The following is a 21,172-nucleotide window of genomic DNA, read 5'->3' on the forward strand; positions in this document are numbered from 1 at the left end:
TTGTGTTTCTTGTCTTTTTGGGCCACACATGAATGGAATGGAGAGAAAGAAAGACCCGATTTTTGATTGTACTTTTCCTATTTTTATGGCGAGGGAGTGATTTCGCATTCAAACAGGGCTTTTCAAAGTGTTTCTATTCGCCGCAAAAGTGAGCACACCACGTGCCCGTTGAAATGTTCGCAGTTGCGACAGCACTTTGGGCTAGCTGATTTCCAAACATCTTTGGAAAGTGAGTGCTGTCCAAACCTTTCTGACCTCAAAGCAACTTCTGCTTTAGTCACACCATTGAAAGGAGTCAAGTCCCGTCTGAACTCACCACCTCCTTTGGAAAGGAATTAAAGCGATGACGACGACGACGACATTTTCCCTGCATACAGTAGATTTTCTATCTTTACATTTTGTTTCAAGTGTTTCTGTGGGGGCGGCGGCGGCGGCCAGCTTCCTCAAAGTTAACTGCTGGTGTATTGAAACACAGAAACATATTGTGACAGCACTGATGGACCGCAAGCAGTTGAGTTGAAAGGCGTCCTCGCCCAAGGCTTATCGTCCGCTCTAAGGTGTGAAATAAATGTTTGCTTTCAACTTGATCTGATTTCGAAAATCTGCAACCAACCAGACTTTGAATTTTGGGTCACCAAGAAGAAGAAAACTAAAATGGCACACGTCTTTGTCAAGATTTTTCTACTTTGCGTTCTGCTTGAAGGTGAGTCGTTTGTCATTAGAAATGGATGGATGGATGGATGGATGGATGGATGGATGGATGGACGGACGGACGGACGGACGGACGGACGGACGGACGGACGGATGGACGGACGGACGGATGGATGGATGGACGGACGGACGGATGGACGGACGGACGGACGGACGGATGGACGGATGGATGGATGGATGGACGGACGGACGGACGGATGGATGGACGGATGGACGGATGGATGGATGGATGGATGGATGGATGGATGAATGGACGGACGGACGGACGGACGGATGGATGGATGGATGTTTTTTCAGAGCTTTGTTCTGTTTTTATGACTCCTAAACGTTCAAATCCAGCCATACTAGAATGTATCAAAATATTGTTATTGAAAACATGACATGCTACAAAAAAAGGATTTCTCTGAAAAGTACTTTAGAGATCAAATCTTGTTTTTTTCCTTCATTCAGAAATAGTATAAATGCATCATGAGTGTACAATGTGATTTCTATCAGCTCATCTTTTTTTCTTGATCTATCTGGGACACTTTTAATTGTGTTAAAAAAAGAATCATTCTATATTCCAAGATATATCTTGTATTATTACAATGACTTGAATGCTAATGATGATGAAGAATGATTCTCATTTGGGTTTCAGGCAACCTGTGTCAGGAATGGGCGACCATGTTGCCGTCGTCCGTGCAGGGCGTGAGTGGTTCATGCGTTCGAATTGCCTGCAGATTGACGTTACCTGGTCGTTATGATCTGGATTTGGACCGCACTTGCGCCGCCATTTGGAGGCGGGGCTCCAGGAGCGGGCGCTACGTGTTCGACTCCAGTCGCACGAGGGAGGAGAGCGCCTCCCTGGGCTACCTCCGGGGACATCTCACCGGGAATTTACAGGTACGAAGAAATGGAGAAACCATTAAAAAGAAAAAAGATATCATTCTCTACTGCGGGGCCCATGACAACCGGGGCTACAACTAGTTAGAGTTAAAAAAAAAAAAAAAAAGATACTTGTTAGATGACAATAGCAATGTTTTCAAAATGTTCACAAATGTTTCCTTTCAAATAATTCGGGTGGGATCGGCATTGGGATATTTTCATGTTTGGAGCCTACCATGTCACTTCCTGAGAGCCTTTTGTGTGATTGTCAGGAAAAGGACTGCAGCACCATCCTTGAGGACGTCACGTCCAACCACAACGACTATTACTACTTCAGGCTGGAATGTGACAACCGGCTCAAGTTCAACTTTGCCCAGACCGTCCTGTTGGAAATTCAAGGTCGCTTTCAAGTCAGGCTTAGGGATTGGAGCTGACTGTCACTGAGTTTCCAAAGGCAAAGTCTTTGTCAAGCCTCGACTGCGAGTTTAGGGCTTTTAGGGCTTTTTGCTAATGTTACTTTTGAATGATGCTTTCAGGTCTGTATGCGTTCGAGCCTGCATTGCCTGTCTCTTTGCTTTATATCCCAGTTTGAAGGCCGCTTTCAAATTAGAGCTAGGCTTTACGTTTTCAAGTCACGGTCGGGGTTCAAGTCAAGTCCGTTGTGTTTCAAATGAGGTTTGACGCTCAACCTCGGTTAGGATTTTAGCTTCGGGTTCTTGAAATAAGGCTCTGAAGCCTGCCTGAGTTAGGGTGACAAAATGTTTCAATTTGAAGCTTGAGTTCCACTTTCCAAGTATGGCTTGAAGTTTGGGTTTGAGTTTCAATTCCAAACGGCCGAATCTTCTTCTCGCAGACTCAGCGCCCCGGCCCACTATCGCCCCCAGCAAGGGCGAGGTCAAGGAGGGTACGGCGATGGCTCTCGAGTGCTGGGCCCCGGCTTCTTGCCCAACGCTGCCGCCGTCGCTGACGTGGACGCCGCAGCTGGGCGCCGTCTCGCAGGCACGCGTAGAGGCAGAGGGCCAGAGGCCGGCCAGGGTCACCGCAGTCATGAATTTCATTGCGACCTACCAACACAACAACCTGGATGTGACCTGCAGAGCCGCCTACAGGAGACAACCGGGATATACTGAGCTGCTCACAAAAAGAAGACGGATGCTTGAGGTTTTGCGTGAGTTTAAATAGAAAAGAAATGATATCAATGCCAACCATCAAATACATTTGAAAAAAAAAAAAAATCACTACTGCCTGATTTCCTTCCTTTTTGGTGAACTTGAGCAAGCGTTACAAAATGCCTTGCGTGTGTGCGTTATGTGGTGAGTGACACATGAACGTGTAGAAAAAGGAAGTGAAATAGGAGGAAGTTGCATATTCTTTCATCGCAAAGATAAACTGATTCTAGTTGTAGACTTGGGTCAAAGTGCAAGTATCGAAACAGAAAAGGGTCACGTCTCGTCCCCAGTTTTGCTATGTGTCTAGGTTGCCATGGTTTCTGTTGGCCTCGCCACTCCCCTCCCCTCTCCTCCTGTGTCACCTCACTCAATTGTTACCTGTCGTGTATAGAAGTCCTGTCTGCCCCTCGCACCCAGTCAGATCATTGTGTGTTGTTGTCGTCTTTTTGCTTCCTGTTGTCTTTTTGCTTCCTTTTGTCTTTTGTTTCACGTCTCGGTCGGTCGGTCGGTCGGTCAATCCTCTTGTTGTTTTGTGAAGCCATGTCAGTTTGTCTGTGAGTTAGTTTTTTCCAATGGACCAAGCTGGCCCAAGCTGCATTTGGTCGCCCTGCTCCAGCCGATCCGTGACCAAAACCCCTGCTAGAATGGACTTGTCGTTGACACGATGAATGCTAAAAATGATCCCAAATCCAAACAAGTGTATGGGATGAAGTGAAAGAAATGATTGTTGTGTTCAGATGGCCCTAAGAACACATCAGTGAGCTACTCCAGGCCCGTGAGGGCGGGCACCTGGGTCACGTTGACCTGCGACACGCTCGCCAACCCTACTGTATCTGCCTACGCGTGGTACAAAGTGGACGCCGGTCAGGTGACGTTCTTGGGAAGAAGTAAGCGATACTCGGTCGCCGCCACCGAGGACTCGCCCGGTTTTTTCTGCTGGGTGCGCAACACGTACGGAGAGCAAAATTCATCCGTCGTCACCTTGGACGCACAATGTGAGTGGCCTCTAAGATATTCCCTTATTAGGTCAAAAATTCCAAGTACCATTTGACAGGAGAAATGTACAGTTAGAATTGGATGAAGTTTTGAAGTCCTTTACTGCGTGAACAGTCCCTCCCAAGGACACCACGGTGTCCGTGGTGCCGCCCGGCGTCATCCTGGAGGGCACCCCGCTAGTCCTGCTGTGCGAGAGCCGAGCCAATCCGCCCGTGTACAACTACAGCTGGTCCATAAACGGCGGCGAGGACCTGGAGATAGGGGACCTCTTGACCCTGGAGGCCGCCCGGCCCAGCCACAGCGGCGAGTACCGCTGCAAGGCCAAGAACTTGCTGGGCGAGCAAACGTCTGCCGGCGTTCAGTTAGACGTTCAATGTGAGTCTGTCGGATGGACGTGGCCAAAATTGGACTCGTTTGGTTTCTCCATATGTTGTCGACGAAAGCTGCTTCTTCTTTCAGATCCCCCTAAGAACACGAGCGTGTCTGCGCGGCCACAAGGCTCTCTACCCGACGGCAGCGCTGTGACTTTAAGGTGCGCAAGCGTGGCCAACCCGCCAGCCGCTAACGTCACCTGGTACCGGCTGAACGGCGGGGAGAGGACGCTGCTGGGCACGGGACCGGAAATGACCTTCAACGTCAGCAAGCTGTCGCAGGACAAGTTCTATTGTGAGAATGTCAACGTTCACGGGGCCCAGTCGGCGCAGCCAATCGCCTTTGACGTCACGTGTGAGTCACAAGAAACCGGAACTTTGGTGTTTCTCGTGAACAGATTTTCTCCTTCCGTATTGAGTCGTTCCAGAAAAGACCTTGTGCCATTTTGCTGTCTTCTTCAGTCGCACCAGAGATCCTGCGGAGATCCTCCCGTTGCCAGGACGTGTTAGCCCAGACCAGATGTTCCTGCGTCAGCCAGGCCAACCCGCCGCCCTCCCTGCACTGGGAATTGTCCGGTGTGCTCGTCAATCATTCCGACCGACGGCCCATCGCGGAGGAAGCCCTGGACAACGCCACCCGGAGGAGCATCATCATCATGCAGCGCTTGAGCGGTGAACAATTTGAGTCCTCGCTGGTTTGCTTCAGTTCCAACCCGCTGGGATTTGACAGTATCGCCTTCAACATGTCCTCCCCTGCCGCTCAGATAGGTCTGTCTATCTTATTCTGATTGGGTTATGATTGGTCTAATCTGCAATCGCCACTCATTGGGTTTCTTTTTCTTTTCTTTCAGGTGTGCCGGTTCTGGTTGGTTCTGCTGTGGGAGTGATTACCATGCTGATCTTGAGTCTCCTGCTGCTCTTGTACATTTGCAGGTGAGCATGCAGGTGAAGGTCAAAGAAGGTGAAAAATGTTCATTTTTGTCGTTGCTTTGAAGGAAAACCAAAGGCAGCTTCCCAGCCGGCGAGAGACGAGCAGACAACGCCGCAGACTATTTGGTCACCAATGAGGTGAGTCCAAAGTCAGATTGATCAGTCAACAGAATGAAGGCGTGCCAACTTCAAGTTGAACACAGACACACACACACACAAGCTAGCATGACAAAGAGTCATCGATCTCATTAGTTTCTTATGCCATTCCCACTCAATGGCGCCAAATGAAATGCTTTCAGAGCAACACTTCCCACGTCAACGCCATTTACGCAAACGACTTGGCCAAGGAGGCGTCCCCGGACGACGAGTACTTGCACTACGCCCACGTCAACGTGGTCAAACGGAAGTCGATGGACGGCGACGAGATCCGAGGACTTTCCTCCGTCACCGGAGAGTACGCGGAGATACGACTGCGCGCCGCTGGCGAAAGCGACCAAAAGACGCAAGCGGAACCAGAGGAGGAAAAGGTGGCGGAGGTTCCCTCCGCACAGGAAGTGGCCGGCCAAGATGTTGCGGCCTCCACAGAGTCCGAGAGTGACGTAAATGCTCTCTAGACAACCTTTTGTTTGGTTGCATCTGTGGAAAGGGAAATAGTTGTAAGGATTTAAAAATTCGGTTGTTCCTTTTATAGAATTTAGATTTGTCTCTTTTTTCTTTTTTTTCTTTTTATGCATTGCCAGTAACAAAATGTACAGCCTTTCAAAAGTAGCCATAAAAAACAAAGCTGGGAAAAATGTCTCATTTGCCATTTTTCTGGTTTTACACTTGGCAAATCGAAAGCTGAATTGGAGCTATTTTGCTATTGGCCTACTTTGCTCTCTTTGGAGAACTCCCCTTTCTCCGGATCTGTCGCAAAAGTTCTTCAAGAAACAAACAACTCCGTGACGTTTATTGACACACTAACACGCAAGCCAAATGCTGTCAACAGAATCGATTGGATTCGGCCGCAGCGGCACTAACCGAGCGTGAAAGTCAATAACAAGCCAGAAAGGAATTGCAAGTGACTGGTAAGGAACCCTTGTGCACTCGTGATTGACATTACGATGGCCTTCGCAGACAAGTGAGCGTAAGCTACTTGATTGATCTCGTGGGATGTTAGCTAGCGGAGAGTGATGCAAGTATGGTGGAAAAACAAGCTGGCTCCGCAGGGGACAGTTGATGGTCAAAGTCTTGAGAGAATTGCGTCTGACAAAGACAACAACAGTAATCACTGGCCTGGGTCATCATTAGTTATTCCCTCAGGCTGAGATTGTTTTTCATGCGTTACATACACACAAACATACAAATGATCAGGCATGGCGGCGGGATTTTTGTTTTGTTTTTCACGCGTGTTTGTGTACCAAGGGCCTTCCATGCACCTTGTGTTTAAAATCATAACCTAACTTGACTTTTCAATAGAGTAAAGAGCACACTTGCAGATTGGAACTGGCCGAATCACCTTCCACTGATGTTTCTTTCTCCCATATTTTGACATTTTCACATCATTGCCAATAGTGAAGCCAACTGTTTGTTGCAATGCTAGCTCGAACCCCTCGAGCAATGGAGCAAACAGAAACAGTCATGGATTTATAGTCTGCAAAGAGCAACTCATAGTAGTGCCTGCCATATGGTTGTATGATGATTATTTAGGAATCATTTTGTCTTCTTCTTTTGTCTTACACGGACGGCCTCGAGTTGGCCAGGATGGGCTCAGCAGCGAGCACAGCCAAATGGCCATTCAATAGGTGCAGTGTGATCGATCCATTGATTTGTGCTACGACTGCCTGCTTTTAGGAAACTTTCAAAAGCACATGAACGACAATGTGGATTGAGCAGAAGATTGCCTGCCGCAGCGCTCTTTGTAGAGTGGCGCACTTTGGGGAAGGAAGGCAGCAAGGAAGGCAGCAAGGAAGGCAGCAAGGAAGGCAGCAAGGAAGGAAGGAAGGAAGGCAGCAAGGAAGGCAGCAAGGAAGGCAGCAAGGAAGGCCCGACGACCCAACGACTTCAGTGGCTTCCGATTTTTGGGGTTTGGACTGAATGACGACTGTCGGTGACATCAGACAAGTGAGCATATCTGTACTTGTCCACGTCTAAGTTGCCATCAGGATGCCTAAGCTTTCCATCACAAGCAAATAATGAAGCAAGGTCACGACATCAGAAATATGGCTTTTTCATATCAGTGTAACATTGGGCCACGACAAGAAGGTCAAAGTGGGATTGACGAAGGGAAGGCCACAAAGGGAAGGAGCAGAACGCCTCCTGGACGAGACGGCCAATGGCAGGACGCCCCCGCCCACCCACCCCGACCTACCAACGACAATCTTCTTATTTGCGTCTCGGCAGACAAGCACAAGTGGACAGGATGCGAGTCGTCCCGTTCACTCGTCTGGTGATGTGTCTTGATGGAAGGCAACGGCACGCTGATGCTGAGTCTTGATGGCTTCATAGACGTGGACACGTACAGATGTGTTTATTTTCTGTTCTTGTTGGCAATGTATATTCTCATCCTCTGCTCTAACGGCACCATTATTTGTCTGGTCTGGATTCACAGGAACCTTCATGAGCCCATGTATGTTTGCATTGCGTGTTTGTCCCTCAACTCTCTTTTTCTCAGCACTACTGTCTATCCCAGGGATGGGCAAACTACGGCCCGCGGGCCACATCCGGCCCACGGGACCGTTTAATCCGGCCCGCCAACCCTGAATAAATTGTATTATTAAACTTTTTTTTTTTTTTTTTTTTGCTCATTTTGCCTGCAATGACTGCGTTTCCCCAGTAGAAGGGGGAGCGCTCGCTTGCGCATTTACTACCGGAAGCCGTGTCAGAAAGCTCGGTGCACACTCACAAGTGCGTGTACGGACATGGCGCACTCGCGCTCTATTTGTATCAGTCCCGAATTTAGAGCGTGGGCTGTGACGACAGCATTCTTGTAATTCGCGCGCTGAGCTTTCAGATGCAGTTTTGCGCTAAAGCCACCCACAAACCTTCCCCTGGAATCCTTCCGTTAAAATGTCGCCCAAGTAAAGCAGGGTGAACACAGTGCCGAGCGTTTAAAAGAGTTGCCAATTTGGCTCGACGTACGCGACGTGACGTTCAGCCACATGAACGTCAACATCTACCCGTCACAGATCGAGGTAAACGGACCAACACCTCGGATCTCGCCTAAGAATTGCCCCAACAAATTTTACTCCAGACTATGACGCACTATCAAACTTCAACAAAAAAGACAGCGGTGTCTACAAGCCTACTGGAACCTACAAAAGGATTATAAGGAAGGAACACAAGAACTTTAAGAGACTGCTCATATGTGTCAGAGAGGTTCTGCTCTGACAACTGAGCTGAACTTTTGTCTGTTAAGATTGTGCATGGCACAACAGAAAGTTAATGTTCCATGGTTTTTTTTCTATGAAGAACCCAGAGAGAGTTATTTAGTTATTATTTATTTCCTGTTTTTTCTGTGAAGAACTCAGAGAGGGTTTAGTTATTATTTATTTCATTAATAGTGTTATTATTTGTTTCCTGACCTTTTTTCTGTAAAGAACCTGGAAAGGGTTATTAAATAACCGTTATTTGGTTATGTGTGGCTTTCTGGAAAACAATAATTTTTTTAAGCTCCCCTACGATCGTCACACTTTTTCTGTTACAAACTGCCACCGGCCCGCCATCAGAGAAGGGAAAGGTTATGTGGCCCTCACAGGAAAAAGTTTGGGGACCCCTGGCTTACATTAAGGAAGTGTTTCCCGTTTCCTCACCTCTGTTACCAGGTGTTTGTGAGTTAAAACTCTGCTCTGATTTTCAGATACCCCTCACCGTGTTGCCGTTGTGATTACTTTATTTGGATGTATGCTTTCACCGATTCTTCAAGATGATATATTTGGTCAAAATGTTTGCCGTTTGATGTGATCTCATAAGATAAACATCTTTCATTAATCTGACCTGCAAGCACTGAAGTGATGGAGACAGTTATTCATAATAACAATGTCGTATTTTATGAGAATCACTGATAGCAGTTTTTTAGTGATTTTCTTTTTTTTTTAATGCTGTTAATAAATGCATTTGTTTTCAAAAAACCTTTTGGGAATATCCATGCTTTACTACCTACTATAGGCCAAAATCTTTTATGCAATGTCCTTTACAGGTCGCTTATATGACTTCACACAAACACTACGCCCATCTGCTCCTGGTTCGGCCCTCTGGTCCAAATTTAGAACCCAGTTCGGCCCGCGAGTCAAAAAGTTTGCCCACCCCTGGTCTATCCCAAACTCTTTGCGGACGTCTTGTCGAAGCATCAGAGCATTTCTTTGTCCTTTTGTCTGCTCCAGTTTTTTTTCTTTTACTCTTTCGGTGCGTCTGACATCACGTTGTTGTTGGTCATGTCTTACGACAGGTACGTGTCCATCTGCAGCCCTCTTCGGTACGCCTCGGTCATGGGCGCAAGAAGGGTCAGCGTTTTCTTGGCTTTGGCCTGGTTTGTGCCAGGCTGTCTGCTGATGGTGACAATTTCCATGCAGTCCAAACAAAAAATCTGCAGCTTGACTTCGGGTGGAATTTTTTGCAACGGTGCAATGTTGAAGATTTACTGTATGATACCAATGCCAGTGATGGGGTGGACTTTTTTTGGCATCTCAACTGTGGTGCTCCTTCCCGTGTTGCTCATCCTCTTCACATACGTCAAGATATTCATAGTTAGCTATCGTAGTCTAGCCTGGAAAAAAGCCGTGGATACGTGTTTACCGCATGTGATTGTTTTAATCGCAACTGTGGCTTTGGTCCTATGCGACGCCGTCATCGGGCTACTGGGGTCGGTACTTCCCAAAAGTGTGCAACTGATTACGACTGTACAAACAGTGGTGTACACTCCTCTGCTCAATCCAATGGTATACGGCTTGAAGCTGAAAGAAATCCGCAAGCACATCGACAAACTCTTTCGTTCCAATCATGTCGGAGCTATGGCAAATCAGGTGGAATGAAATGTGCCAATAGTTGCTCACTTGTTGTGCTGAGACTGGCGCCCTCTTTTCACTTGAGTCCAATAACGGCCGTGCCGTGCCGTGCCTGCACATGTCTCCGTTTGTCACCTGACTGCCTGCTAATCAAGGAATGGCCTGCATCTGCTGCAGCTCCTGAGGTCCCCTACTTGACCTCTGTGTATTGTGCCAGTGCTTGTCGCTTCGTCTGCTTACCCTGCCCGTTAAAGACACCACTGCTTCTCTGTTGCCGACCGCGCTTTGATCGCCCGCCGCCTGCCCCGGCCGCTTGCGCGGCGGCCTTTGGGCGCGCTTCCGATCGCCGCCTGCCTCCACCACACACCTCGGCGGCCTTTGGGCATGCCTCCAATCGCCGGCTGCCTCCACCACCCACCTCGGCGGCCTTTGGGCACGCCTCCGATCGCCGGCTGCCTCCACCACCCACCTCGGCGGCCTTTGGGCACGCCTCCGATCGCCGCACCCACCTGGGCGGCCTTTGGGCACGCTTCTGATCGCCGCCTGCCTCCACCAAAGCCCCAACCTGCCTGCCTCCGACTACGCGCTGTGCTCTGCTGCTCAGCCACACCAGCCAGATTGTGAATCTAGCGTTCCACTTCCCCTTTCCCCCTTTTCAATAAAGGATCGTGCTGCATTTGGTGGCCCTGTCTCTGTTCCGTGACACTATTTTGTGTGCCACTTCATCAGGTAGTGACTGATTGTTTTCATACCTGCTGTGTAGTCACTCACATTGAAGAACAAGCGTGTGTGTGTGTGTGTGTGTGTGTGTGTGTGTGTGTGTGTGTGTGTGTGTGTGTGTGTGTGCGTGTGTGTGTGTGCGTGTGTGTGTGTGCGTGTGTGTGTGTGCGTGTGTGAGTGACCACAAAATGACAACAATAAAAAGAAAGCTCTGCTGTGTCAGTGACAAGTCGAAAGAAGGAACCTTGCAAAGCAAGAACGCGCGCGCGTGCGCTTCTATTTGAATTGAGCTTTCTCGTTTACCGTAGGCACGCCACCTCACTGTAGTGATGTACATTTTAAGTGAACTGACTCTTCAGAATCAGTTCGCTCAAAAGAATCGTTCACGGAATACGGAAAGAAATAAAAAGACACTCGGTCACAAAGACATTGGGCCATTAGCTGACCTGGTTTCACAATCTGCCTACATTTGTTATTTCGGGGGACACCAACACGTATTACACGTAACGTAAAACACATACGCATATTGTCATATAAACCAATTAACCTGCACCTTCTACACTGCCATCATCCAGTCTGTCCTCTGCACCTCCATCACTGTCTGGTTTGGATCGGCCTCCAAACAAGACAAGCACAGACTACAACGGACAATCAGAACTGCAGAAAAGATCATTGGAATCAACCTCCCATCTATCCAAGACTTGTACCTGTCCAGGACCAGGAATCGGGCAAGGAACATCTCTACAGACCCTTCTCACCCGGGTTGCAGTCTGTTTGAACTACTCCCCTCCGGACGGCGTTATAGAGCTCGGTACGCCAAAACCAGCAGACACAGAGACAGCTTCTTCCCCCAGGCTGTTGCTCTGATGAACTCACACCACTCATAGAGTCTCAGAGACATTACTGTGCAATAACATCCTGCTCCTCACACCTTCTTGAATTTGTCTACACTGTTTTTGCATTATTCACATGTCCTGAATGTTGTTAGTCACCTAAATGTTGAACAGAGGGTGTGTTTCTACCGAAGTCAAATTCCTTGTTTGGCACGCTCAAACATGGCGAATAAAAAACTCTTGAATCTTGAATCTTGAATCTTGAAATGTCCGATCTTTCGGGTTTCATGCGCAAAAATAAAAACAAGGAATAAGACACTCAAACAACAGACAAGTTTGAAAATAAAAGCTGATTCAAATAAGAGTAGTAAAAGTACATTTCAAAATGTGAACTTGCAGTAGCTATATTGGATAACAATATGAATATATGCATGTTATATAAAAACTACCGTAAGTCTTATCAAATAAAGAGAAGCATAATCTCCCCGCCGTTCCCTTCATGCCATAAAGTTAGCCGTTAGCTTGGAGAAAACGAGCAGGGGAAAAAAAGTGGGCTCACTCATTCACTCACACATCCGTTCAGTCACTCACATTCACTGAAAGGATTCCTTCTTTTGAACGAATCGTTCACTCACGATCCAACACGCTTGTCGACACGTGTGCTGCGCGTCGTCGAACGAAAAAAGAAATAACAACGAACTTCACCTTTTGGCACATTTATTTGGAGCCGTTTTTTTATATATATATCTTTGACGGCTTCGCCGGTTGAACGGTCAAGATGGTGAAACCTCAATTCAAGGGGAAAAGCTCGATAAATCGTTCGACGTCCAGTAGCAACCCTGGTAAGTAAGCTAACTTCGTTAGCCACACGGTTTGTTTACATTCAGCCGACTGACATTTAGTGTAAGCTCAAGATCAGTAGGAGAAACTTGCATCATTACAGCAGCAGCAATAGTGGAATCTGGAAATAGAAAATAGCATGCAAAGAAGACAGACTTGTGTTGGAGTGTAGCCCATCATCATTTGAACACACAATAAATCACATGAAATGTTTGTCAATGTAATTGTGTTGTTCCCCCCCAGATCGGGTCACGGGTGGGGGCAGCACCATGAGGGATCGCGCTACCATCAGACGTCTGAATATGTACCGACAAAAACAGAGATGGTAATTGGTTTGTTTTTTGTGTGTGTTTAATTGCATAGAAGCTGCTGCAATGTTGTGACACATGTGCATGACTTGAATCCGTTGTTTTGTTTTGAAACCAGTAACAACCGAGGAAAAGTCGTCAAGCCCTTACAATACCAGTCTACTGTGACTCCCGGGACAGTGGCTCGAGTGGAACCCAACATCAAGTGGTTTAGTGAGTTCAATGGCAGATTTGCTATTGTTACGCGAGTGTATGTTGAAGACCTGTTGTGTCATCCGTTTAAAATGGAAACACCAGACCAACATTTCAACTTGTATTTGTTCCGTACACATGTCAAATTGCCGCGCAAGTAACACAGGGCTTCATTTGCAACTTTTTGTCATGCAGCAAACACTCGGGTGATCAAGCAATCATCCCTGCAGAGGTTCCAAGAAGAGATGGGTGCTGTGAAGAAGGATCCGTACCGCGTTGTGATGAGACCCAGCAAAGTGCCTATGACGCTGCTGCACGACCGAGTCAAAGCGCACGTGAGTGAAAATTCTGGCTCACGTCCTACGACGCAACTTCAAGAGATCCATTTTTGTAGTCATGCCACAACATGGCAACAACCTCTCCTGCTTCTTTTGGCAGAACTCCAAAGTGCACATTTTAGACACGGAGGCTTTTCAGACCACCTTTGGACCCAAGGCACAGCGGAAGCGGCCCAGTCTCGTGGTGACCGACGTCAAGGACCTGTTGGAGCAAGCCCAAGCTTCGTCCTTGAGCTACGATGCCGAAAAGGACAAAGACTTGGTGACGGAGGACACGGGGGTCCGGTAAGGCCCGGTGAAGCGGAATTACTTTTGGGTGACGCAGAATTACTTTAGCGCAGCTTCAAAATACGAATTTCAAAGTCTGCTTTATTGTCCATTTCTTCACATGCCAAGACACACAAAGAAATCGAAATGACGTTCCCAAATATATATATCTACATTTGGTTTGCTACAGGGACGCGGTCCGCGAAGAGATTTTCAAAAAGGGTCAGTCCAAGAGGATTTGGGGAGAACTTTACAAGGTATGGTTGCACGCTAACATGGATCCTGTGCGCTCAATTGGGATGTCGACAAACGGGTGCTTTTTGGCCACTCCAGGTGATCGACTCGTCCGACGTGGTCATCCAAGTGCTGGACGCCCGCGACCCGATGGGCACCCGCTCGCAGAGTATCGAGGCTTACATCAAGAAGGAGAAGTCGTGGAAGCACTTGATCTTTGTGCTCAACAAGTGCGACCTCATCCCTACTTGGGTCACCGTAAGACTTCCCTTCCTTCCTTCCTCCATCTCTTGAGCAGCTTGACTGAAACACGGGCTGGCTCTGTGTTCAACCAGAAACGCTGGGTGGCGCTATTGTCCCAGGAGTACCCCACCCTGGCTTTCCACGCCAGTCTCACCAACTCCTTTGGTAAAGGCTCCCTCATTCAGCTCCTCAGGCAGTTTGGCAAGGTAGACCCGCTCGAAAAGAAAACCTATCAACTGAGAGGTAACTTTTTTTTTTTTTCCTCCCTTGCAGCTCCACACAGATAAGAAACAGATCAGCGTGGGCTTCATCGGTTACCCCAACGTGGGCAAAAGCTCTGTCATCAACACGCTGCGCTCCAAGAAAGTCTGCAATGTGGCGCCCATTGCTGGAGAAACCAAGGTACGCTTTCTCAATGGCACATCAAAAATTAAAAAAAAGATCTACTACTAAGCAGTGGAGCAGATGATGAAAGCAAATAATCCAAATGTGTTTTCTTTGTAATGATCTGAAAATATATCTATTTTTTTTGTTGGGCTTGGTCCCAGGTGTGGCAGTATATCACCTTGATGCGACGCATCTTCCTCATTGATTGTCCCGGTGTGGTCTACCCTTCAGAGGACAGCGAAACGGATATTGTTCTCAAAGGAGTGGTACGTCGGACTTTTCTTTCCTATTTCTTGGAGTGTGTTACAAAACAAAAAGACTTGAGGCTTAAAACCTGCTGCGCTCCTATCTATCCCTCTTCACCAAAGGTCCAAGTGGAGAAGATCAAGGACCCCGAGGAGCACATCGGTGCAGTGCTGGAGCGGGCCAAGCCGGAGTACATCCAGAAGACGTACCGCATCCCCACGTGGAGCTCGGCAGAGGATTTCCTCGAGAAGTTGGCCTTCCGCACCGGCAAACTTCTGAAAGTACGAGCGGGCGCTTGGAAAAGTCTGCGTGAGAGGAAACAATCATCACGTTTTGGTCTAATTTCTCATCTCTCTGTAATCAACTTTTTAATCGATTATTTAGAGGGAAATATTTTTGCTAGTTTTTTTTTCTTTGTACGTTAGGATTCCCCCGTTTTTAATTCTATGAAGTATATGATAGTCATTCGACATTTTGTCTCGTCTCGTGTTGTGCAGGGCGGAGAGCCAGATCTGCCCACGGTGTCCAAGATGGTGTTAAATGATTGGCAGAGGGGGCGGATACCTTTTTTTGTGAAGCCTCCCGGCCCCGACTTTGACCAAGAGGTAAAGCGACGATTTGATGCATATCACAGAATGTCACGTTACCTTTTTTTCCCCTCCGTTTCACAAGGAAGTCGAAGCTCCCCCGTTGGCAGTAGCCAACGCGCAAGAAGTCCAGACGGAGGAGGCCGTCGTCGGCGCTGAAGACGAAGAGCGGCAGAAACGGCAAAAGAAGGAGGAGCTTCACAAGATTTTGTCCAACGTGCGGCAGAACTTCGGCAAGATCAACGTGGCGCCCGAATTCAACGAGGAGGACCTGGTCCCCGTGGAGATGCCCGACCTGGACATCTCCGGCTCGGAAGCCGAGGAGGAGGACGACAGTGAGGAAGAGGAGGAGGAGGGTGGAAAGGAAGAAGAGAAAGCGGGAGGCAGCGAGCCGGCCGCCCAAGAGAATCCCCTTGTCAAGAAGAATTCCAAACAGGTGATCCGCGAGCTGGACGAGAAGATCGCCAAATACAAGCAGTTTCTGGACCGGGCCAAATCCAAACGCTTCTCTGCCATCAGGTCGGTCGGTCGGTGTGAGCGCTCAACCAAATGCTGAAGGAGGAGGAGGATGGCACATTGTTTTGATCCAGTTGAAAACTAAACTCACCTTCTACTTGGACTTCTTTTTTGAACAGGATACCAAAAGCTGATTCGGACAAACTGCTATCTAACATCAAGACCAAACAAACGCAGATGAAAGGTAACTAAGAATCACATCTTTTAACATTGATCAGTATTTATTTTTTTGTGTGCAATACATGTTAACTGAATCTTTTTCCTCTTCAACAAGCGTACATTGTTATTCTTACGCTAGCCTGGCTGTCAAAATGGCTTTTCACTGACACTCTGGTTTTCATTTCTTTTAGTCACTGCTCAGACAAACAGAAAGAGGAAAGCTGACAGCGCCGATGAGGAAGACGGCCAATCCGCCCGACGACCCAAACTCTCGTCCAAAGAGGTCAAGAAGAACATGAAATGCATTTGACTTGTTTCAATTCATGTTTCCACACAACGTCTGTCACAAAAATGAAAAAGGTAACGGGTGGCTTCAAATCTCTGTCTTTTCCTCCCACTTGTACAGAGAAGAGCGATGGATCGCGCCCAGCGCTCCAAGAAAGTCGGCTCGCGCTACTACGAAACGCACAACGTCAAGAACAGGAACAAGGACAAGAAGATGGAGAGCCCAGCGCCAACGTCGGAGGGCAGAAAAGCCAAGAGAGCTAAGCGCTGAAGGAGAGCAATAAAATCCAAGACTTTGAATGATGTTTGGAAGTTACTTCTTTGGCGTGACAATTCCTTCCAGCTGGGCCTGAACGGGAATACACGTATTAGGAGAAGGCAAGTTGTGACGAGTTGCCGTGTTCTACCTTGAGCTGCTGGTTGGTCTTCTTCCAAAAGTGAATCTGCTCCATGTGCTTCTTTTCTTGCGCTTCCCGTTTTTCCTCTTCCCTTTTCTCCTTGGCCACGCATTGGGCGTTGTGCGCATTCAGCCGCATGGTCAGCTCCTCCTTTTCTTTCTCCAGATCGTTCATCTGGAAGTGTAAATGCAGCTCTGTATCATTTTCGATGGAGACACATTATGTTGTGTTGATGCGAAATCAAACTTGTCTTGATTAGATGTCTGCGACTTCAATCGTGATGACGACAGGTGAGGAGAATGGCTTTTGTTTGTGGAAGAGTGGCGATGGGAATGAAGGATGTGCATGCAAAGCGCTAAGAACGCCATACTGGATTCCATTTTTTTTTCCTCCGTTAATACTGCCACCTGCTGGATGTGCGCTTGAACTGCATTTTGTCGAACCAGGCATTAAACTGGTGGGGTGCTTACTCTTTGTCGCATGTCCTCCTTGTCCTGCTCGGCCTGGAGAGCTTTCCTCATCCCGAAGACCACGCTGCTCTCGTACAGGGTCTGGTAAGCGGCCACGGTCGTTTGGATCTCGTCTCGGACGCGCAGCAGCAGGAGGCCCCGCTCGACGCAGTTGATGCTCACCTGCCGGATCAGCTCGTCTCCAAAGAAAGAAAAGGAAAAAAAAAAGTACTGCAGTGACTGACTGCCTGCCTTCCTTCCTGTGGCGTCGTCAAATTGCCACCATTCGTAGTTACCGAAGCACTGAGAGTACAAGTCCCTGCGAATGGGGCAGATGCCCGTTTCCAAGGCCCGCCTCTGCTGCAACTTCCTGTCAAGCGCCTCTTCCAGCTTGACCACGTCGGCCCGTGTACTTGGCGTACTGGACACTCGTTGGGCCCACATGGCGTTGCCCTCCGTCCACTCTCTAGACGGAGGTTACAATGCCAGTTTGTTGGGAAAGGCGTTGCGGGCTGGGCTGGGCTGGGCTGCGCTGGGCTGGGCTGGGCTGGGCTGCACTCACCTGGGGGGAAATATGACGTTGAGGACTTGCTCACTTTCAGGTGACCCCGATTTGGTTTGAGGGGGAGGGGGCACAGGGGTGTCAGCAGGCTGATGTGGGCTCACTTTGAATGGACGCCCCTGCAGGAAGATAGACATACCTTTAAATGTTTTCTGAAAAAGGGCTGTAGTGTTATGAGAATAAAGTCATGTTTTGAAGGAGAAAAAAATAGAAAAAAAGACCGCACCGCAATTTGAGAAGTCTTAAAGCGTAAAACAATGACGAGCACTCAGGACAAACAGGTTGGTTACCTACAATGAATAGTCTGTTCATAATTAGAATTGATCTGTGATTATGATAGCTATTTGTAATTCATGCAGTTTCTCAATTTCACATAATAAATGTGTCTACTTACTTTGACTGATTTCCGAACGGTGCCTTTGCTTATTGAAACAGGAGTGTCATATTTGAGAAGAGACTCTGTGAACTCACTCATCTTGTATGATATGTTATGATGATTTTTTTTTAAAAAAAAAAATTAAAATACAAGCTCCAGCTACACGTTGGTTTCAACTAAAAAAAAAAAGTTCGCGTTGACGTTTTTCTGTCGTTATGGCAACCGTCTCCTGGTGTCCATTTCATTCGATCCGGGTAGGATCGAAAAGAGTAGAAAAAGTAAGATGTTACCATTCATACGTTTAATTTGTATCATCAGTTAAAGAGCAGGTTTTTACGAAAGAATTACATTTTTGTGTCGTGTTTAAGTGAGATATTTCTAAAAAATTAAAAAATGTGTGACTGCAAAACGGAACCATTCTACATGCAGTTATTCGCCGGGGCACATTTAGCTGTTTCTCATCGGAAGCGGAAGTAAAGAATCCATAACGTACATAACTGTTTGATTTCTAGGAAACGGTCATGTACGCTTAAGTTAAAGTGCTCTACAACTTTTTAGGAGAAGTCTTGAAAAGCAAATGGCCAAAGAAAAACGACACAGGAGAAGGGACTCGCCCGAAATGAAAGTTAAGGTGAAACAAGAGAAGCTAAGCCCCGCCAGGCCGCACAGAACACGCCGCTCGCCCAGTGACAGTAACAGAAGCCCACCGAGGAGGAGAGCCAGCAGGTCTTCCTTCTTCTTATTAAGACATTGTGTTTTAAATCGTGTTTTTCCTTCCATAAAACAACAACGCGTGCTACAAATGACAACATGTCGATAGTGTAGCTTAGCTTGCTTGGCTAGCCGTTAGCATTTGTTGCGCAACAAACCAAATGTTACGCTTTCCAAGATTTGTTTTGTATGTTTCTGTTCGGTCCAGGTCGCCTGTTAGGGCAGGCGAACGCTCGGCAGGCAGGAGAAAGAGCCCCCCTCCCCGGCGAGGTAGCAGATCTCCTCGGAGGAGAAGTCCTCATCGCAGTGCTGATGTCAAGTTAAAGCGGGTGAATGAGTCGTTTTCTTCTCAAAATGAATCACAATTACCAAACGAGACTTTTTTATACATATTTTTTCTTCTCAAAACAATCGACCAAGTGACTGTCTCATCTCAAACTTCTTTTCCCAAATCATCCGTCTATTACCAATTGCAACACAGGAGCGTGACGAGCATCGTTCGGGCGGCGATGAGCAGAGAAGAAGAAACGAGCAGCCGGAGGAAAGGCGCAGCAAGTGGGAATCGGAGCGACCTCACGAGAGAGAACGTAACGGCGACAGACGGCGGGAGCGGGACGCGGCCACCTCGCAGCAAGCGGAGCGCCGCCAGCACGACGAGCAGCGGCGGGAAAATCGGGAAAGGCGCGAGGAGAACCAGGAAATGAACTTTGGCCGTCAGGAGAGCGCCAGCAGCAGCCCGACGGAGCCCCCCGCCGACAAGGAGAAGCCCAACTTTGGCCTGTCGGGGGCGCTCACGGAAGACACCAACACCTTCCGGGGAGTTGTGATCAAGTACAACGAGCCGCCCGAGGCGCGCATTCCCAAGCGGAGGTGGCGGCTCTACCCGTTCAAGAACGACGAGCAGCTTCCCGTCATGTACATTCACAGACAGAGTGCCTACTTGTTGGGGAGACAGCGCAAAATCGCCGACATTCCCATCGATCACCCGTCCTGCTCCAAGCAGCACGCCGTCTTCCAGTACAGGTAAGCGCAACTAGATTGGAGTCAAAGCCTTCCTTCCAGTCCAACGACTCTCAAGAGCCTCTTTCTCAGAGTGACGGAGTTCACGCGGGCCGACGGCACCGCGGGCCGCCGGGTGAGACCGTACATCATCGACTTGGCGTCGGGCAACGGCACTTACCTGAACAACCAGCGGATCGAGGCGCAGCGCTACTACGAGCTCAAGGAGAAGGACGTGCTCAAGTTCGGCTTCAGCAGCCGCGAGTATGTCCTGCTGCACGAGTTCTCGGACACCAGCGAGGTGGACGTCAAGGAGCAGCCGGACGAGGAGGACGAAGGCCTGGATGAGTAACAAAAGAGAGAGAGATGTTCCAATTGTATGATGTGCTTGGTCTTTTGTGTTTCGAGACGGGACCTGATGAAGGAAGCGGTCGAGCGTGACCTTAAGGTGGAGCCTTTTTATTTTCTCACGTCAGTCATGTAAAATGACATTTTTCTACTGTAAATAAAGACTGTCAACTATTAAACTGCATCGACCGGATTATTGGCCATGAAATATTTCAAAATGAGTCACGTCCTTTTCATTGTGCCTTGTCTGCCGGATCGGTGATGGGACATTCTCTTCTCGGACTAGCGTAGAAGGGATCAGACGGGGAAATAAACGTGCTGCGTGTTTTCATATTTATCGGCACTATTAATAACCTCCAAAATAAGCACGAAAAATTGAGTCAATGTGTTCTTTTGTCGACGACTCACTCCAGCTCTAAATCAAGCAAAAGCGCTACCCCGAATGTCCACAAGGTGCCACTCGCATTGTGATCCACAGTGAAGCAGCGTGCAGCCTGTCAGTCAGTCTCTTGGCTGCTGCAAGTGCAAGACTGGCAACAAAAGGGGGTTGGCACCATAACTCGTTACATTACGCAAGCGTTTGGATTATTGTGAAAGAACACAATTAGGGCGGTAACATGTGCCGAGCCGAGCTTATTGCGCAACCCGCCACCACACTTCAAGACAATGAAAAGTGACCGCGGGCGGAAGTCAACAACTTCATTGAAACATTGAGTGCCAAAGCAGAAGAAACACAAAAAGCACAGGCATCCGGTTTCAGGATATGCTTCGTCACCGAAGTAGGGTGGAGTTTCGGGAATGTTCGTCAATTTGACACCACCCAAGCGGAGTGGGCGGCGGCCGGTTGGGCGGCCACTCACTCGCTCTAGTGATGTGCATTCCATTTCTTTTAAGTGAATTGAATCCTTAGAATCATTTCACTCAAAGATTCGTTCAAACGAATCGTTCAACGAATCGTCAACACACACACACACACACACACTGATCCTTTTTTAGCTCCTGAAAATGACCAAAAACTTTTCACCTAGGTGCGCTTAACGAGGGTCACTTGGAAAACATGGAACGCGGCCTCGAGGACTAGAGCTTGACACTTGTGACCTTTGACCATGATATTTCCCTAATAAAGTGGCCTGTTATTAAGTACACTTGAA

The 21,172-nt window shown here is 48.1% G+C and overlaps 5 protein-coding genes across 8 annotated transcripts; 4 read left to right on the forward strand and 1 right to left on the reverse strand.

The window, feature by feature from the left end:
• The first annotated feature begins 143 nt into the window (after positions 1 to 143).
• LOC133160535 (B-cell receptor CD22-like) lies at positions 144 to 6,927 on the forward strand. 2 transcript variants are annotated; one of them, XM_061288266.1, is made up of 12 exons: positions 144 to 557; positions 617 to 703; positions 1,349 to 1,593; positions 1,848 to 1,974; positions 2,429 to 2,743; positions 3,482 to 3,739; positions 3,855 to 4,115; positions 4,200 to 4,466; positions 4,574 to 4,879; positions 4,963 to 5,044; positions 5,107 to 5,179; positions 5,341 to 6,927. In XM_061288266.1, the coding sequence occupies exons 2-12, from the start codon at positions 655 to 657 to the stop codon at positions 5,653 to 5,655; spliced, it is 2,298 nt and encodes a 765-aa protein (XP_061144250.1). In that variant the 5' UTR covers positions 144 to 557; positions 617 to 654; the 3' UTR covers positions 5,656 to 6,927. The 2 variants fall into 2 exon arrangements, with proteins under 2 accessions (XP_061144250.1, XP_061144251.1); XM_061288267.1 differs by having other exon boundaries at positions 640 to 703.
• A 39-nt stretch (positions 6,928 to 6,966) lies between these two features.
• LOC133160537 (olfactory receptor 1P1-like) lies at positions 6,967 to 10,390 on the forward strand. Of its 2 annotated transcripts, XM_061288271.1 has the most exons (3): positions 6,967 to 7,538; positions 7,632 to 7,701; positions 9,331 to 10,390. In XM_061288271.1, the coding sequence occupies exons 1-3, from the start codon at positions 7,483 to 7,485 to the stop codon at positions 10,048 to 10,050; spliced, it is 846 nt and encodes a 281-aa protein (XP_061144255.1). In that variant the 5' UTR covers positions 6,967 to 7,482; the 3' UTR covers positions 10,051 to 10,390. The 2 variants fall into 2 exon arrangements, with proteins under 2 accessions (XP_061144255.1, XP_061144254.1); XM_061288270.1 differs by having other exon boundaries at positions 6,967 to 7,701.
• A 1,801-nt stretch (positions 10,391 to 12,191) lies between these two features.
• Positions 12,192 to 16,478, forward strand: gnl2 (G protein nucleolar 2). Its single transcript, XM_061289226.1, has 16 exons — positions 12,192 to 12,418; positions 12,660 to 12,741; positions 12,843 to 12,937; positions 13,112 to 13,251; positions 13,355 to 13,539; positions 13,712 to 13,778; positions 13,855 to 14,013; positions 14,091 to 14,204; positions 14,272 to 14,400; positions 14,547 to 14,651; positions 14,754 to 14,912; positions 15,129 to 15,236; positions 15,304 to 15,737; positions 15,854 to 15,918; positions 16,085 to 16,176; positions 16,300 to 16,478. Exons 1-16 carry the CDS (start codon positions 12,355 to 12,357, stop codon positions 16,447 to 16,449), a joined length of 2,148 nt encoding a protein of 715 aa, XP_061145210.1. The 5' UTR covers positions 12,192 to 12,354; the 3' UTR covers positions 16,450 to 16,478.
• On the reverse strand, positions 16,388 to 18,432 carry LOC133161049 (axonemal dynein light intermediate polypeptide 1-like). Of its 2 annotated transcripts, XM_061289229.1 has the most exons (6): positions 17,982 to 18,432; positions 17,588 to 17,706; positions 17,322 to 17,491; positions 17,047 to 17,225; positions 16,586 to 16,750; positions 16,388 to 16,527 (listed from the first exon to the last, which is right to left on the reverse strand). In XM_061289229.1, exons 1-6 carry the CDS (start codon positions 18,060 to 18,062, stop codon positions 16,492 to 16,494), a joined length of 750 nt encoding a protein of 249 aa, XP_061145213.1. In that variant the 5' UTR covers positions 18,063 to 18,432; the 3' UTR covers positions 16,388 to 16,491. The 2 variants fall into 2 exon arrangements, with proteins under 2 accessions (XP_061145213.1, XP_061145212.1); XM_061289228.1 differs by having other exon boundaries at positions 17,047 to 17,491.
• Positions 18,415 to 20,200, forward strand: snip1 (Smad nuclear interacting protein). The gene is made up of 4 exons (XM_061289227.1): positions 18,415 to 18,689; positions 18,883 to 19,003; positions 19,156 to 19,697; positions 19,767 to 20,200. Exons 1-4 carry the CDS (start codon positions 18,541 to 18,543, stop codon positions 20,023 to 20,025), a joined length of 1,071 nt encoding a protein of 356 aa, XP_061145211.1. The 5' UTR covers positions 18,415 to 18,540; the 3' UTR covers positions 20,026 to 20,200.
• Positions 20,201 to 21,172: the final 972 nt, after the last annotated feature.

This window comes from Syngnathus typhle, linkage group LG10, assembly GCF_033458585.1.
Source record: "Syngnathus typhle isolate RoL2023-S1 ecotype Sweden linkage group LG10, RoL_Styp_1.0, whole genome shotgun sequence".
Lineage (NCBI taxonomy): Eukaryota > Metazoa > Chordata > Actinopteri > Syngnathiformes > Syngnathidae > Syngnathus > Syngnathus typhle.

Excerpts from the sequence above, each read along its gene's own strand:
- LOC133160535 (XM_061288266.1), top strand. The coding sequence starts at position 655 with ATGGCACACGTCTTTGTCAAGATTTTTCTACTTTGCGTTCTGCTTGAA. Across the intron at positions 2,744-3,481 it reads ACGGATGCTTGAGGTTTTGC|ATGGCCCTAAGAACACATCA; the intron begins GTGAGTTTAAAT and ends TGTTGTGTTCAG. Across the intron at positions 3,740-3,854 it reads CGTCACCTTGGACGCACAAT|TCCCTCCCAAGGACACCACG; the intron begins GTGAGTGGCCTC and ends CTGCGTGAACAG.
- LOC133160537 (XM_061288270.1), top strand. The coding sequence starts at position 7,483 with ATGGAAGGCAACGGCACGCTGATGCTGAGTCTTGATGGCTTCATAGAC. Across the intron at positions 7,702-9,330 it reads CTCTTTTTCTCAGCACTACT|GTCTATCCCAAACTCTTTGC; the intron begins GTCTATCCCAGG and ends TGCCCACCCCTG.
- gnl2 (XM_061289226.1), top strand. The coding sequence starts at position 12,355 with ATGGTGAAACCTCAATTCAAGGGGAAAAGCTCGATAAATCGTTCGACG. Across the intron at positions 12,419-12,659 it reads GACGTCCAGTAGCAACCCTG|ATCGGGTCACGGGTGGGGGC; the intron begins GTAAGTAAGCTA and ends GTTCCCCCCCAG. Across the intron at positions 14,652-14,753 it reads ATATTGTTCTCAAAGGAGTG|GTCCAAGTGGAGAAGATCAA; the intron begins GTACGTCGGACT and ends TCTTCACCAAAG.
- LOC133161049 (XM_061289228.1), bottom strand. The coding sequence starts at position 18,062 with ATGAGTGAGTTCACAGAGTCTCTTCTCAAATATGACACTCCTGTTTCA. Across the intron at positions 17,707-17,981 it reads CCGTTCGGAAATCAGTCAAA|GGGCGTCCATTCAAAGTGAG; the intron begins GTAAGTAGACAC and ends ATCTTCCTGCAG. Across the intron at positions 16,751-17,046 it reads AGGAGGACATGCGACAAAGA|ATGAACGATCTGGAGAAAGA; the intron begins GTAAGCACCCCA and ends TTACACTTCCAG.
- snip1 (XM_061289227.1), top strand. The coding sequence starts at position 18,541 with ATGGCCAAAGAAAAACGACACAGGAGAAGGGACTCGCCCGAAATGAAA. Across the intron at positions 18,690-18,882 it reads CCGAGGAGGAGAGCCAGCAG|GTCGCCTGTTAGGGCAGGCG; the intron begins GTCTTCCTTCTT and ends TGTTCGGTCCAG. Across the intron at positions 19,004-19,155 it reads CTGATGTCAAGTTAAAGCGG|GAGCGTGACGAGCATCGTTC; the intron begins GTGAATGAGTCG and ends ATTGCAACACAG.